A 17,832-nucleotide genomic window follows, 5' to 3' on the forward strand; every position below is an offset into this window, starting at 1 on the left:
TTTCTGTTCATTTTTTGTACATGCCCTTATAATATATAAGCCTACTCTCTATATTACTTTATTAAAACATGCACACTAAATGCAATAAAATATGCTTTATCTTTAAATGTATTATAAATTATAATACATCCATTATGAAGACAATTTGACGACCCTGTCCATCAAGATGACGACAATCATAAATTCTAACTCAACCTTTGTACTGACTTTAATGTTTATTTTTATTATCTTTGCTTTTTAATGACCCAGGGTGTCCGCGGGGTCTTAAAAAGTATTAAAAGTTGATAAATCAAATTAGCGAAAATGGCTATTAAAAAGTATTAAACGGCATTTTCCAAGGTATTACATTTTGTAGCTTGTTTTCAATAAGTATATCAATTGTCCAAAGAGGTTGTATTCTACAGTCTGCCTGAATGTAATCATTGCGTAGGTGTGCAGTGTGATTCTGTGTAGTTTATTTATGGCATCCCGTTGGATTTGACGTCATCTGAACAGGACATCGCACGCTCACTGCTTGATAGCGTGCGAAGGTCCGTTTACGCCGGTTGTTAAACAACATCGTTATGGGGAAATGCAAGTTTGTGTCCAAATGGTTGGAAGATAAGGAGGAAGGACAATCAATACTGTATATAGTAAATGTGAGGTGAAGTGTGTCGCCAATGTAACCGGTTAAAACTCAAAGTGGCGATGAGGTCTTAAAATGTATGGAAAGGGTCTTAAAAAAGGTCTTAAAGGGAATTACATTGGACTTCAGGATTCCTGCATATACCCTGTGACTGTTTAAATGCCATTTTCTTAATGTCTTTCATTTTTGTAAAGCACTTTGAATTGCCTTGTGTTGAAAGGTGCTAAATGAATAAACTTGCCTTGCCTTGCCTTTGTACGATAAAATCCTAATCTTCTAACATCTCTTTCCTCCTCTTGTGTTTCAGCGTGCTCGGGTGTGGATCCCCGATGCAGAGGAGGTGTGGAAGTCTGCTGAGCTGACCAATGACTACAAAGATGGCGACACCTCCCTGCAGCTCATGCTGGAGGATGGAACGGTGAGGACTCTCTCCCTCTTCAGGATGTTTCTCCTCTCAGCTCTTTTTGTTGCCTCCTCTGTCTCTCTCTCTGTCTCCGCCTCAAAGACACTTCAAAGTGCTGGCTCTCATTAGCGGTTATTGGTTTTATCCTTAGCACTCTCCACAAATGAGACCTGCTTTCAAAGATGCCCGAAGGAGCATTTAAAATGTAGAGCAGTGCATTTAATTCTGCAGTTTAGAATACAAACAGCTTCCGGCACACAGCTCTCCTGATAATGAAAGCATGCTACCAGCAAGACCATTTGCCATATTGCTCCTTATGATTTAATCATGTGACCATATGCCAATTTAGCTAGCAACATCGGTGCAACTGTACAAACGTTTTCCCCCCATGAACTCCGCAAGATTTCTGGAGAATCAGAATAAGAAATGCTTTATTTATCCCTTAGTGGAAATGTGCTCCCTTTTTAGAGTAACATAAGATAAAATAAACAATAAAATATACAGAAGTACAGCTAAAGTTGCTTCCTGCTTTCTTACAGTGCAGACGCTCTTGCTTCTGCTCACCTTTTTTTATCTATTTTTCTTCTCTGAAAACTTTGAGCAGCATCTCCTGGACTGTAATTAATCACTGGGACTATTATCCTCGTAAATCGGCAAAGGGCTTTTGCCATATTTCAATGTTTTTATGACGACATCAGTCTTACAGTAGTGTGGCCTAGCAACAGCTAAAGCCTAGACTGCTGGTACTGCTGCATGCTACTTGGCTAAAGCTAGTTAGCAGCTAAATGCCTCCCTTCTCTACGGATGACTTCCACAAACTTCTACATAAAGTGTAATAATGATAAAGTGATCTGATGATAGAACAGTTGAATAATAGCCCACGTCATATAGCCTTAGTATAGTCTGTATTTAGTAGCCCAAAGCTAAATCAGGTCTGATAATTTGGTCATAAATAGTCTTTTGCTATTTCTTTAATTAGTCTGACGATGCTGGTTCTGGTTTAATGTCATGCAAAATTGTTATCCATTCTAGATGATATTGGGTGAAAAATAAGGACATGAACCAAGGAATAAGTGACAGATCTTTGGTGCCACTCCAGGCAGAGCTGAGATAAAGGATTTTTTGAATAACTCAAGGTTATTTGGGTTGCTAAATATCACGTCACATGTCTCAGTAGGCCTGCAGCAGCCGGAAAGCTCAAGCTCTCACAGGATGGAGACAAGTCATACCAACCGTTAGACAAATGATGTCTTTGAATAGCGAAACAAAACAATTTAGGTTTGTTATGCTTGTCTCTCATTGTGGATTTTTTGCTGATCATTGTGCAGATTAAGAATCAAATGATTTAATTCATAAAAGAACAGATTTAGATGATTGTGCCGCCTTAATGCCCTGTGCTTGGTAGATAGCTGCTGTCAAAATATGTTCAAAATACCACACTCAGTAAGTCAGTCAAACAATCAGATTATCTATTTGATTCCTGACGTTGTTTACTGGAAGGATTTTTCTAACAGTATCCATCATCAGCCACAGAGAGAGATCACATTGATAGGGATGTAAAACATGTAAAATGTCTCCACACAGATAGCGAGGGGGAACCAAACTGAAAACAAGATGAATACAATAACAGTTTTTGAGCGACTGGTGGTTTTGCTGCAGAGCCATGCCAAATCAGAAGCCAGTCTCATGACATTTTGAGAACAAATGCATGAAAAACCGTATTAATACATAGTGGGTGTGGATAATGATAATTCAAACAATGGCTACACAGCCTTAGGCGGCCAGACCTGCAAAACTTCAACAGTAAAGGAGTTTCCAGATGTGCTTTCCAGAAGAAATCGCTCGATGGATTTTATCGCAGGACTTGATTTAAGATTATGTTGTGGAATTAACCTTTTCACTTTTGGCTTTGAACAATATGAAGGCATGTTTCTCTCTCATCATTTGAGTATAAACATGTAACGGTGTCTGCTGGCAATGTAAGAAGACCGGCACCAGAAAGGCAAGAGAAAGTAGTTGCATATTACTTGGCTGTTAAAAATTCAGAAATCAGGACACAAAAAACTATTTTGATCTCGGATTTGTCGGATTTGAGCTGAATTAATCTCATTTTATTCACAAACCGTTAAAAACTACAATCATAAGACATGATGACGGCTATCCTAAGCTTGAGAAAAAAGGGCCTGGACAGAAAAGTAGTTAAAATATATCTTACTAACAAATCCATAACTGGACAAAGTGTGTGTACGAAGTAGGAACATGTATAAGCTAAAAATACCTTAAGGCTAACCAAGTTCAATACAAACTAAGCTAATCTAACCCTAAATACTAAATGGTCCCAGAAAATGTATTTCATCAGTCTAGACATTAAATGCTCAAGCTTGGACGTATATTTGTTGCCTTTACCTTTTTTTAAGATTCACCATCTTTTGTTTTAGTATTTCATTGTGATTTGCTGTTATAACTCCTGTTCTGCTATGTTTTCTTGGTCATCTTCAGAACATCGAGCACAAACTCGACCCCAAGACGAAGAACCTGCCTTACCTGCGAAACCCCGACATCCTGGTGGGAGAGAACGACCTCACAGCGCTCAGCTACCTCCACGAGCCGGCCGTGCTGCACAACCTCAAGGTCCGCTTCATGGACTCCAAGCTCATCTACACCTACTGCGGTACGTGGCGCTTAAACTGTCTAAAGAAGACCTAATGCATGTTGTCACTGCTCTATTTACATTAAATGTTCTATTAAGGATTTTGAATGAAGCTTTAAATGTCTAACGCCATCTCCCTTTATGAAAAAACCCTCCATACAATCAAATGTGTGCCAACATCTTTGAACGAGCAAAGGTTTTGCTTTTTAAAGGGGACCTATCATACAAAATGCACTTTTTGATGTGTCCCCGGTGTGTCGGGGAACTCACGCAGCGTCAGAAAATAAAACCCTCTCTCTTTTCCTCCGTACCCAAATCTCTAAAAACGGGGCTACAACGGAGCTGATCCAGATTTGCGTCCGATATGACGTAATATCGGAAATGTAGGCTGGCTTTACACCCACGGCCCTATCAGAAACGTTGCTATCAGAAACAATGCCCGACTGTTTTGGACGTAATATGGTCGGTGTTTACATTAGCATCGCTAACACTCAGAGCTAACCTGTACTGCACAGAGCATGGCCGTTTCTCAATCGCGAGGATATTGGCTTCCAAGCCAATATTTCAAGGATGCTACGTCATCGAGTGCCGCCGAAGGACTGTTCCAATCTCCAGCATACTTGGAATTCCACCGAGGCCGCGTCCTTGGTTTGAGGGAAATTTCGAGGCTGCACATGGGTAGACTTCACGTCCTTAAAATCCCCACAATGCTTTGCGCATGGACCAATTTCCCCAAATCTGTGGCGGAAGATGTAAGGCGGGGCCTCTTATATGACGCACACCTTCACACTTGCTAGCCTGTTCCACTCTTCGTTTTCCGAATGCCAGGAAGGATTCTTGCCTAGCTTCTGAAGCAAGATGCTCGGCTCGGCTGTGCTACCAAGCCAGCATCCTCGCGATTGAGAAACGGCCCATGTGTGTGAAGAAGCAGGAAATAAAAAGGAACTCACCTTGTTGTATAACCGGCAAGAGAGAAAGCCTTTGAGCTCCATACTGTTTCAGAAATAATCCTTGATAATCCATGATATGGCGTTTCAACACCGCAGTAGCTGCCGGTAGAATCTCCCGCATGAGCTCAGCCCCCTCCTCTTTTTTTAATCAATTTCTTTCTTTTTTTTTAAAGCTTTATACCCCAAATCAGCACTTTTGAAACAGGAAGTGAAATAGAGGGATATGAGGCATGGCTAGAATGGGTGATCTGTTTGGTATTTTGAGCAAAACACTTCATAGACATGTTTTTTATATATTTGTATATATCTGAGACCTATGCTATTGCCTAAAAATAGCATGATAGGTGACCTTTAAACAATTATTTATTAGTTTATTCCACTCATGGCAGTTATTTTAAAACAAAACATGTACACTTTACAAAACATGTACACTTATACTGTTTTTTTTTTTTTATAGCGCATGGTGGAAAGGAGCAGGGAGAAGAACATCCTATTTGACCCTTCTTACAAAAAAATAACAAAAATAACAAAAAATGAAATAACAATTAAAAAGTAAAATAAAAGCAATATTCTTTCAGTCTCAGTTGCTTACAAATACTGAAACATAAAACCAGAACACAATCAAAAGTCAACTTCATACTGTCTAAATATGCTTTCTTTATACATTTTCTTAGACATAAAAATGTTCTTACAGCCCTTTGAATCATTCGGTAAAGAATTCCACTTCTTTACGCCGACTACAGAGACACACATCTGCTTTAAAGTGGTACGTGCAAACTGATGCTTCAAATGTCATTTCTGTTGGGGAAATATTTTCCAAGGCCCATAACTTTGACCCAGTTTATCAGTTCATACCGTCCTGACTGAGCACACGCACCTGTAACCTTGGCTGCTGTGCTCTCAGTGTTTTGTCTCCCTGTTCCTGCCTGTTGGCGTCAGCTGATAGAGGTGTTATGATTCTATCTTGTTGTGCACAATGTTGATTATTCTCTCTGAACTAGCTAAATACATCGGTCTGGGGTAGAGTTCTTCAGAATTGACGTGGCAACTCTACCGTGAAGTCAGAACCTCTGACTCTCTGACTTGTTTTGTGAATTCTCCGGCCGAAGCTCCTAATAAACCATCAGTGTTTGCCATCAAAGCTCCAGCTCTACCCCGTGTCTCCTTCCTGAGTCGGTGACTCCCACTGCATTGCTACACAGAAGTTTTCCCCCACAAATTCCTCCTATGATGACAATGACGCTTACTTTAATAATATGTGTACATTTTTGAGTGTGCAGTACCTTTCTTTATTATGTTTAAAAGTCCATAGCTCCTCTCTTAATTTGATTGAAGTGATTTGTTGGATTAAATAAGGTGGTCTTTTTTTATTTAATCATCTCTCCTTAACACATATAACACTCGTCAGTGCCTCCCTTTGTGTTCAGCATGCAGAAATAGAGGCTTTTCATAAATAAACAGACAGTTTGACTGTTTGCTACCGAGCCACACTGGACTCTTTATCTCAAAATAGTTGAATAATAATGCTGTTAGAAAAACTTTTACCGGGCGTGGTTTGCAATCCGCCCAGCCAATCAGAAATGGGAACCTTTTTCTCCCATGAAAGTACCTGCTCTCTAGCAGGGACTAAAAAGGGGGTGAAAAGGTTCTCATGAACTAAGTTCGAGTTCCAGATTTTTTTGGTGTGAACGCAAAATTTCAAGAACTATCAGAACTTTACTGGGAAAAGTACTCCGGTGTGAAAGCGCCTAATGTGAAGAAAACAACAAGCGATGTAGCTTAAGGATAGAGGTGAATAAACAGTGAAAGCAAAACTAGTTATATTCTTCCCCCCCTCAGCCTGTCTGTTACAGTTTAGTGATCTAACAGGAAATCACCTACGATTAACCCGTAAAGCTACAAATTACAGTAATAAACCAGAGATTGTAATTGACCTTCATTGTGTTTATAGCTCAGTAACTGTACACAATCAAACTGTAGTTCATTTCTGCACTTATGACACACTAATCAGTTTTTTAAGGTTTCAACATGCATGATTTAAGCAATGCCTTGATCTCTGCAGACATCAATAACCAGCATTGTTTACTGTGTGTTTACTCTCATTGATACTTGTCCCTTAGTGTACAATAAAGTGTTGTTTGCAGATCATTCAAGGGCATACATACACTGCATGACATCGTTTTTTTCAGTCATGTAATAACTTTATTCTTGAAAACCTCAAATCACCCCTTCTACTATATTTTAAGGTTTTGATTTTGATGCTACTAAGAAAGCCAGTAAATATGACACACTGTATTTTCTGCCATATGCATATAATAAAAAATATATATAACAACTTCATGTAGACATGCAAGATTGTTATCTGTATTTAAGATATTGGACATTAACGCCTTTAATTAAAAGAAAAGAACAATATGCATTATATTCAAAGTCAAAGTCAACTTTATTGTCAATCTTCCAGTTTGTGTGTACAGACAGAGAGATCGAAATACCGTTTCCCACAATCCCGAATATAAAACAAATGTATATAAAAATATTTGTGCAAATATGTATATATATACACATAATCAAAGACACATTTTTACATGTGCAAACATTAAGACCTAAATAAAAACACAACAATCAATATATACAAAATAACAGTCACTTCAATATTTGAGAATGTACATTAGTGCAAAATTGTACATAGAATTCTGTATTTAACTACATTTCCTACCCTCTCAGACTGAAAGCAGCTTCTCAGTGTGTCTCCTGATGAATGCGGCCCAGTTCAGCTGCAGGTGAGCTCACACTTTCCCTCTGTGCTGCAGGAATCGTTCTGGTGGCCATCAACCCGTATGAGACGCTGCAAATCTATGGATCCGACATCATCAATGCCTACAGCGGCCAGAACATGGGCGATATGGACCCTCACATCTTCGCTGTGGCAGAGGAGGCTTACAAACAGATGGCCAGGTCTGTGTGTGTGTCGGTGTGTGTCGGTGTGTGTGTGTGTGTTACTTGAGTAGCCTTGGTTCTAGTCTCCTCCCTCTCTCTTCTGGGTTTGTAGGTCAAAGCTGATCCAGAAATAGACCCATGGTGGTCTCACCGACTCTCTCCATGTCTTACTTTTTTTAATCACGCACACGTACTGTTTTTAATGCTGTTTTTTACAGCAGGAACCAACCAGTATATCTCTCTGGCCATCCTCTGGGAGTTTATGTCACATACTGTATGTATATTGTATTGTATTTATCAGGACTATATACCATTAAGTTCTCCCTACTTTCTTTCTTCTCAGTTTAAGTTGAGGCTGGCAGTCACCCTCTCAGTTTGTCCATTAAGACGTAGCTCTGTTGGAAAACAGTTTTACAACTCCATGCCTAACATAAAATGTAGGGCTTCACAATGAATTATATTCATAATATAAGATGTTACAGTGTAGCCAGTTAAATATCAACAGGCAGATTGTTCCAAAGTCTGGAGGCTTAAAAAGCAAATGCCTGGTCACCATCCGAGATCTGGGAATATCACAGAGCCATCCGCTGATCTACAGGCTCACAAAATGAATCAGAAAAATCAGTGCTTTGTGTTATAATAAGTTTGTTAATACTTATTAAGAAGGTATGAATACCTACACGGAGCCGGTGTAAATTCCCTAGCACCTTGGTAATAAAGAAGCACCTTTTAATTACATTACAAAACGGAATATTTGAAAATAACATACAAGTATGCAATTAGTCATATTTTCTTTACATAAATCAGATCAGCTGACACTGATGGGTAACACTCTGCTTAAGTGATTGTGAAACACTAGTCAAGTTTCTTTGCATGGTTTGAGATAAAAAGTCTCAAATATGCATCACATGCCCACAACAGCAACCGTCCCTTCCTTGAATGTTTTTAACTATGAGACAAAAATAATAAAGAAGGACTGAGAGAAGAAATTCAAGCAAATACCCATAATACCCGGGGCTGAAATAAGAGCCAAAGGTAGGAGAATGCCAAAGAAGAAAAAGATAGTAATAAAATCAGCCTTCGGACCAGCAGCTCGGACTTATTTCAGAGAAAGCTGGCACACTGCTTCTTTAAATAAGTAGGTGAAAGTGCAGATATATTAGAGCCTGCAAAGGAACACAGAGGGTTAATAAGTGTGTTCACACCTGGTCTGCCTGCAGGTGATGATTGTTGATGATAGCATCTGACACTTTCTATCTGCCCGAGTCCTAACTATGTTATTATTTGTGTCACACTCAGTACACATTACAATCATCACCCTTAACCCTTTCACCCTATATTTAAAGTCATTAGGTTATGAAATGCTTAAAAGCACCTTTATGCCAGGCAGAGCAGACAGTGCTCCAATGTTCCACACGTGATAAATCCTTATGTTGGTTTTTTTTAGGGACGAGAGGAACCAGTCAATTATTGTGAGCGGGGAGTCTGGAGCAGGAAAGACAGTATCAGCCAAATACGCCATGAGGTACTTTGCTACGGTCAGCGGCACCACCAGCGAGGCCAACGTGGAGCAGAAGGTGTTGGCCTCCAACCCCATCATGGAGGTGAGGACTGCAGGAAGCTGTCTGTGGAGAAAGACCCTGGATTAAGATTATTATTTTAGTTTGATCTTAAAAGAGAAGCTGTTTCCCTAATCAAGTCAAAGTCAATTTAACTTTATTGTCAATCTTCCAGTTTGTGTGTACAGACCGAGAGATCGGAATACCGTTTCCCACAATCCTGAATATAAAAACAAATGTATATAAAAATATGTGTGCAAAATATATATATATATATACACAGTCAAAGATGTATTTTTACATGTGCACACATTAAGACCTAAATAAAAACACAACAATCAATAGATACAAAATAACAGTTACTGACACTCAAAGAAACCAGAACCAGTGTTAAAATAGAAAATGATGGAGAATTAATTAGTAAACTAAAGGGCCATCCACGGCAAGAACAATAACGATATATTGATCATTTTGAATACATTGTTTATAAATTGTTTAAGGTGGATGGCTGAATCCACCCCACCATTATAATGGCATTGACACTGGCAAACAATATCCTCACGATCACTCAGAGCAATTTTATGAACCATAGAAACAATGACAGCTAATCAAAATCCAATTCAAAGACTATTTTATTAAACTTACTGAGAAATTCATTTGATGCTACTGTGTACTTAAAATTGCAGCTCAAAACCCTTAAATAAAATGTGTGAAAGATTGGAAAAAGCTCAGTTACATAGGTGTGAGTTTGTCTTCAAAGTCTTGCATCATTTTTCCTCGCAGTTTGTGTATAGTCTTTTTTTGTTGCCCCATTTCTCCACAGTATAGTCACAAGCTCAGTTGATTTGTAGATGATATGGTCTGAATGTCATGCCTTCCCCTCTTGCTCTCTCCTCCTCTGGCATTTACTAACCCCTTCCTTCAGTTTCTGGCCTGGAGCTGCTTTTCACTGAGATGTGTGTGTGTGTGTGTGTGTGTGTGTGTGTGTGTGTGTGTGTGTGTGTGTGTGTGTGTGTGTGTGTGTGTGTGTGTGTGTGTGTGTGTGTGTGTGTGTGTGTGTGTGTGTGTGTGTGTGTGTGTGTGTGTGTGTGTGTGTGTGTGTGTGTGTGTGTGTGTGTGTGTGTGTGTGTGTGTGTGTGTGTGTGTGTGTGTGTGTGTGTGTGTGTGTGTGTGTGTGTGTGTGTGTGGTGTGTGTGTGTGTGTGTGTGTGTGTGTGTGTGTGTGTGTGTGTGTGTGTGTGTGTGTGTGTGTGTGTGTGTGTGTGTGTGTGTGTGTGTGTGTGTGTGTGTGTGTGTGTGTGTGTGTGTGTGTGTGTGTGTGTGTGTGTGTGTGTGTGTGTGTGTGTGTGTGTGTGTGTGTGTGTGTGTGTGTGGTTGTTGTCGCGTCCTCGCGTCCTCCGGCCCGGCGTGTTTGTTGAGCTCCCCTGTGCACATATGCCACCACCCTCCTCCCAACCTGCCTCCCCACCCTCTCCGTCTTTACCGACCTCTTCACTGCCATCCCTCTCGTCCTCTCAGCCAAGAGAGCTTTCTTTCATCATATTGCTGTCACTTCAGCCCCCCCAGCCTGAAGCAGAGTAGATGGTTGCGTCAGCCTTTTTTGATATTACGAAAACCTGCGTGTGTGTGTGAGAGAGGGAGACTGTGTGTGTGTGTAGTGTTTGACTGATGCAGGCAGAGAGTGGATACCTGCTCTGCTGAAAGGCTCCTTGTCTGCAGTGAAAGAGTGTGTGTTCAGCCTTAACTCAGCAAGAACCCTCTGTGCTCACACACCATTTAACTCAAGCTGGCTACTCAAATAGCTGGTGTGTGTGTGTGCGTGCGTGTGTGTGTAGCCTCGCCCGTCTACCAACTATTCCTAGTAGGGTCATTGATCAATTCCGTATCTTGAACTAATGCTGCTGACTTCCGGTGTGATTTGCTGATGGATAGTAGAACAACAGAAGTCCTTTAAAAGATGTTTGTTAAAGTGGGGATCAACCACACATTTATTTGATCTTATCTCAGGACAGTAGGAGAGGTTCTGGCGTGCTAGTGTAAGGATCAGGGGCTTTATTCATAAAGCTTCCTAGTAATAAGAGTTGCTCCCTGAAATGAAATTCTGAGAAAAATGTTATGAGGTTTTCTAAGTATTGCCCCTTATACGAATACTAGAAACTCATACAGATAAAAGTTTTTCACAAAGCATCTTAGCCTTTAAAGAGAGCCCCGAGTCTGAAAAGGACTTTTAAATCTTAACCCCCTTTTTCTTTTTCTTAAGATTTCCAGAAAAGTACACAATTACTAATCTTAAGGCGAGACCACACCATGTCACCGCTTGTAACACAAATAGAAGAACTACTAAAAGTATCAAAATGGTAAAAAAATAACAAGCAATATGATACAGCAACTTAACAGAAAGTCATTATTTTGATTTCACTCTCCTTTTCTTTGGCCACTATAAATTTCCTGAATCACTCCTAAGCTCCGACTCCTTGCTAGAATTGTTGTGAATAATGTTCTTGGTTGAGATAAGGCAATAAGAGATGAGGTACTCTATTGATCCCAAATTGGGACATTTTTGCCAATTTTAATAGTGCTTATGAGAGGTCGAATAGCCTTTATCGCTGTGTCTTTATGCTAAGCTAAGCTAAGCTAATAAGATCAAACTCCTGGGAAAGAGCGAGACATAAAAGCGCCTAAAACATTTGAACTGTGAATATAGTTACTTTCTTCCTCACTTGTACTTCATTTCTTCTCCATAATACCCAAACCACAGTAAAACTTGACAAAGGGAATATTGCAACTGCTTCTCTATATTCTCAATAATAATTGTTTTTGCTTTTTTATTTTCTTCTGTCTCTCAGGCCATTGGAAATGCAAAGACCACCCGAAACGACAACAGCAGTCGCTTTGGGAAATACATCGAGATCGGCTTCGACACCCGCTTCCGTATCATCGGCGCCAACATGAGAACATATCTGCTGGAGAAATCACGAGTGGTGTTTCAGGTGAGTGCACACATGCACTCGAGTTTGCATCAACGCACACACGAGGTGTTTTGTTTGTACTGTTTAAGTGGAAATCTCATTGACTTGCACTCATTGCTGCACTCATCACAGTCGATTACCCCTGGCTCTCACAGATCCACGGACACGGTTACAATTGACTAATCTACATTTCTCTACACTTCTACTATTACTTTTTAATCTTTCTTTCATGGCGTTACCACTTTTGTGCCGGTCATAAGCCATGGAGGCATTGCTGTGTCCTTCATTAATCACCACCAGGTTCCTGATGGCACATTTTGTTCCTGCTGGAGGTCCTTGAGCATGTTTCTGAACATTTAATTCATGATTACACTCAGTACTTCAGCTGACCTTACACTCTGGCTTTCTCCATGCAATCAGGCAAAAGAGAATTTTCTATAAGTATGATCTGTGATTTCTTATTGCATTTGTCATGAATACTCTACTAGCTTGTTTAACATAGGATACAATACGATTAGATTAACCTTTATTAGTCCCTGTAGGTACATTCAGGTTTCAAAGTTCAGGTAGGAATTCACACAATGATAGAAAGTAAACAATGTAAGTAACAGCATAAATAAAAATAACAACATTTGGATTGCCTGACATTTAAGGTGTGTTTGCTAAATTATTCTTCAAAGCCTGTCAGCACTAATGTATTTACACAATGTACTACAGCCATTATGAAACACATTCAGGGGTGTGTATGCACGCAGGCATTAAAATGATTGTACTGTATGGTATCCAGAACCTGTGAGTTATAGTTTACTGCCTTGTTTGAACCATTACTGCAGAAAGCCCATTTGGAATCGTATGTATGTGTATACAAACAACTGCTTCAAACATTACAATAAAAACAATTACATTATAGTCAAATTTAAATGAGTATTATGCATTTTATCGGTATGGTTGTTGGCCACCCTTAAAGTGAAACGTCACATTCAAAATACTAATTGTCTCTTGAATGTGAAATTGTAGATGACATATCACACACCTAAAGCACTGTTAAGTCACCATGACTCAGTGGTTAATTGGCTTCCAGTGGCTCACACATGATTTGTTTTACGTGCTGCACACACCATATGCACACATGCATGAGTTCACTGCAAGCTGTTTGCCTCGTGTCATATGGTGAAGTATGGTACTCTATTATCTGGACAACAAGCAGGCAACATGTGGGAAAATAAACATAACCCTGTTTCTTTGAAAAGCATCAATGAGGTGTCTCACTATTCAGAAATATCCGACCTCTCACATATATGTAACCATTTATTGGTGCATACTGCACACAGTGACCTCGTAGCTAAGACAGCTACCATATGATTGCAAAACACCTAGTTTTATTTTAGCCTCCTATTATTATCTCTACATGCAATGTCTCTGACTTTACTATCAATATCAAATGAAGGAAAAACGACCTAAAAGTCATAACTTTAAAAAATCTGACATTTCGACTCTCTTTCAAATGGCATCCATTCTGACTAACTGGTGGGGAGTTTGATGTGTTGAACCTCTGTGTGAACAACCCTACACACCCTTGCTTATGTTGCCCATCATTTAACAATTATGCTGATCCCGGTCAAAAATGCTAAAATATACCGACATGTTAAATATTTAACAACATAATTGCCATTTTATGCAAGAAGTGAATTTTGGCAATGAAAGGACTCTTTCTATGCTTGAAATCTTCACAATTATGAAGACCTGCAGTCAAGAAGACACACACACACACATACATACATACATACATACATACATACATACATACATACACACATACACACACTCTGAGGCACTATGTTTCTGAGTATGAACCAACACTACCTGCCCTGGTGTCCGAGCAGAAGAAGTATGCAGTAAAACATTTGTTCTCAGGCAGGAGGAGGAGGTAGAGCAAACAGAGAGAGAGACAATCCCTCCGTCACTCTGGGTTACAGCATGACACACCCCCCTCTAATGTCAAAGACATTCTTCCTCTAGATTTAACTTTTGTCCTTTTCTTGTCTACATCCATCTTTAGATATATTTTTCTCTCTACAGCCCCCCCCCCCCCCCCCCCCAAAGTCTCAGACAATATTATATTTGGTGGTTTGTGTCCAAGTTAGATCAAGTTTACAAGCTTTTTTCTCTTGTATAACTTTATTGTGTCTTCACCGAGTTACTGGTGGAGCCAGTATGTCAGATTGTAGATCAGATTTGTTTTCACACACACACAATGTTGGGGAATGAGGATGTTGGCAGACACCGGTAACCTTTACCTCCTCACATTTCTCACATGCTTGGCTCCAGTACTGTGTGTGTGTGTGTGTGTGTGTGTGTGTGTGTGTGTGTGTAGGACACAGGTTTGTTTACAACACACTACTGACATCCTAAACATTAATTGTTATGCATATATTTGCCAGTTGTTTGATATATCAGGTAGAACTTCATCCCGGGTATAAACGCACACATGTGAAAAGAAACCTGTTTTATTCTCATCTGACTCGATTATATCTGTTGATATGCCCTTTAGCAGGGCACTAAATCACCAACTGCTCCAGTGAGGCTTCCAGATGTTCAACTGTATAATTGTGCTGCACATAAGATAATACATTTTCTCAGACACGCACATGATTTTTCCCTGCATGTATTCTGGTTAAAATAATGTGCAGATCAATATTTATAATCCATGCGATGTATTTGAATTAACTGAGCATACTACACTACATGTACCATTTCCCTCACATTATCTTCATTCTTTCTTCCAGGCGGACGAGGAAAGAAATTATCATATCTTCTATCAGCTCTGTGCATCCTCCCATCTGCCTGAATATGAGAAACTAAAGCTCAGTAAGTATCTATACACACACTCAGAGCTACACAGTTGACAGTCATACCATATGCATGTTAAAGTGGGCTGGAAACATACTGTATATCATCTGCCTTACAGCTCGTACATTCGCTGTTCAGAAGCAGTGAACTGATTGTGTCTATTCGTAGAGACTCTCCACAGCAGGGGAAACACTAAACACCCATTATTGGCTCAGCCTAAAAAATAATTACAATTTAATGTGCAACAAATGAGAAACCGCTTCTAACTGCCGGCTCAGAATAGAATCGATAAAAAAACATTTCTCCCTTCCACATTAAACTCTTCATTAACCGCAGTGTAGTGTCCGCCAGATATTAGATTTGAAATCACTTTTAGACGTATGATACTCATTGACTCTGAAGTAGAACAGGCTCTCATACAGAGCGCTCACACTGTGGACCTGCACCTGCTCATCCTAGTCATCACACACACACACACACGTACACGCACACGCACACGCACACGCACACGCACACGCACACACACACACACTGCTGGCACTGTCACTTAAAGCCACTCAGTTGGCATTCTCTGTCACATACACACACATACACACACACACACACACACACACACACACACACACACACACAGACAGAGCTGCTGTCTTTTCCTCTCCTGCTGACTTCCTGGCTCAGTTAATGGAGTGGTTGTCACAGTCGTGTCATTGCCTTTCGTTGCCAGGCAACATGCCATGCTTCAGTGTGTATAAATGAACTGATTGTTGGAAAGTTGAGCTAACATCTCTCTTACACAGAAGAGCTCTTGATTCAGCTTTTTTTCTTTAAAGAAAACCTGAACCGTCAGTGAAATTGTGATACGTTGCACTGATGTCACTGTGAAGGATTTTAACAGACAGCGCCCCCTAGTTAGTAAGAAACAACATGTTATCTTATAGGGGGGCTTTCTAAATCTCGCAGAGCTAATGTTATAACTGCCGGATTTGGCACTCACCAAAATCACACTGGTGTGAGTTATCCCCTTCTAGTTTACCCAAAACAAAAGCACTTTACTCAGTGTCTATCAGGTTGAATATGAAATAAATTGACCTGTTTAATTAAATTGTGTATATGATCATTTCCAATCCAGATCTGCATGATGACGGAACATGCTGTGATGTACCCACGTTGCACAAACTGCACATTCTGCATGTTTTCTTAATTTATTTCCTCCCTCTCCACTCAGGCAGTGCAATCGACTTCATGTACACCAAGCAGGGCCGCAGCCCCGTTATCGAAGGCGTGGACGACACCAAGGAACTCTGCTCCACTCGCAATGCCTTCACTTTGCTCGGTAACTGACATGCACACCATCACACAAGAGTAAATACAGAATAGAGTAGGGAGAAGAAATGCATATTTTTACAGAAAGATTATAGATTTGGACGAAGGTTATGGATGGGCTTTGTTAAATGGGGGTTGAAATTGCTAAACAAATGCAAAGAGTGAAAGTAACTCCTACAGTCTTACCACAGGGCTCAGTTGCATGATTTTGCAAATTGTCTGATGAGTAGAGAGGGCGTGGTAAATGGCATTAAGTTGGGATTTTCCACATCAGTAACGTATGCAGCAGCGCATTTTAAGAAAGATGCAAAAGCAGGTTCCTTGAGAGGTGGAAGTAGAGAGGACATGGGCTTGATCATGATGAATCGATCTAGTAAACCTGACTTGACTGTTAAGACATCTGTACGGGTATCTGTATGCATGGTTTAGGAGAAAGGCATTGAAATAGAACACAAAAATACAAATTCAGACTGAGATGATTATGATTGCAAAAGAGATGATGAGAGGAGAGAGAGAACGATTGGCTTCATGGAGTGTTGTTGGATGTAGGCGATGAGATAATAACCAGAGTCTCTTTGTGTGTGTGTTTGTGTGTGTGTGTGTGTGTGTGTGTGTGTGTATTTTCCCTTGCAGGTATTAATGAGTCCTATCAGATGGGGCTGTTCCAGGTTTTGGCCGCTATTCTTCATCTGGGAAACGTGGAAATAAAGGACAGAGACTCAGACAGCAGCATCATTCCAGTGAGGATACCATTTATATGCCAATACTGAAATACTGGAAAACTTGTAAATGGGACAAGTAGAATAAGTACAATTACATGATATTTACATTTGTATATCTATAGTTTTAGGATACCCTGTATTATGATTAATTGTCAGTGAATAGTACATCTTGACTCGACTAATATCACTCTTTGTAACAGATCCTTTTCTCCTTTCATGTTGTCTCCTAGTGATGATTTTAATCTCCTCCTTTCCTCTTTAGCCCAACAATCGCCACCTCTCAGCGTTTTGTGAGTTGGTGGGCGTGACCTACCAGGACATGTCTCAGTGGCTGTGCCACAGGAAGCTGAAGACGGCTACGGAGACGTATGTAAAGACCATCCCCCGCCTGATGGCCACCAACGCCCGCGACGCGCTCGCCAAACTCATCTACGCCAAACTCTTCAACTGGATTGTGGAGCATGTTAACAAAGCGCTGATCACCAACATCAAACAGCACTCCTTCATCGGAGTCTTGGACATCTACGGGTACGTCTGTCAGCCAATCGGATGTTACTCATTTTCTGTAATGTGTTCATAGACATCACAGTGTCCACCATGGCTAAATGCAGTAGGGAAGTTAGTTTCCCTGACTTTTCCTAACTTAAAAGTACCGTAAACAAAGTCAAGGGAAACTACATGCCCAGTTTTTTATTTGCTAATTTGACTGAGCAAGATTGTCTCTTTTATATGTTCTTCCACTCAAGGTTTGAGACGTTTGAGATCAACAGCTTTGAGCAGTTCTGTATCAACTACGCTAATGAGAAACTCCAGCAGCAGTTCAACATGGTGGGCAGCACACTATA

At 40.2% G+C, this 17,832-nt stretch overlaps 1 protein-coding gene across 1 annotated transcript in view; it reads left to right on the forward strand.

Annotated features, from left to right (window-relative positions):
- myo5aa (myosin VAa) overlaps window positions 1-17,832 on the forward strand; it is a 66,378-nt gene that overhangs the window by 15,078 nt on the left and 33,468 nt on the right. Inside the window, 10 exon segments of the mRNA XM_034116643.1 lie at window positions 933-1,043; window positions 3,528-3,699; window positions 7,439-7,583; window positions 9,013-9,169; window positions 11,970-12,113; window positions 14,879-14,960; window positions 16,168-16,275; window positions 16,899-17,005; window positions 17,250-17,515; window positions 17,734-17,815. Of these exon segments, the coding sequence (XP_033972534.1) occupies window positions 933-1,043; window positions 3,528-3,699; window positions 7,439-7,583; window positions 9,013-9,169; window positions 11,970-12,113; window positions 14,879-14,960; window positions 16,168-16,275; window positions 16,899-17,005; window positions 17,250-17,515; window positions 17,734-17,815 (1,374 nt within the window).

The sequence above is a fragment of the Trematomus bernacchii genome, unplaced genomic scaffold (genome assembly GCF_902827165.1).
Source record: "Trematomus bernacchii unplaced genomic scaffold, fTreBer1.1, whole genome shotgun sequence".
Classification (NCBI taxonomy): domain Eukaryota; kingdom Metazoa; phylum Chordata; class Actinopteri; order Perciformes; family Nototheniidae; genus Trematomus; species Trematomus bernacchii.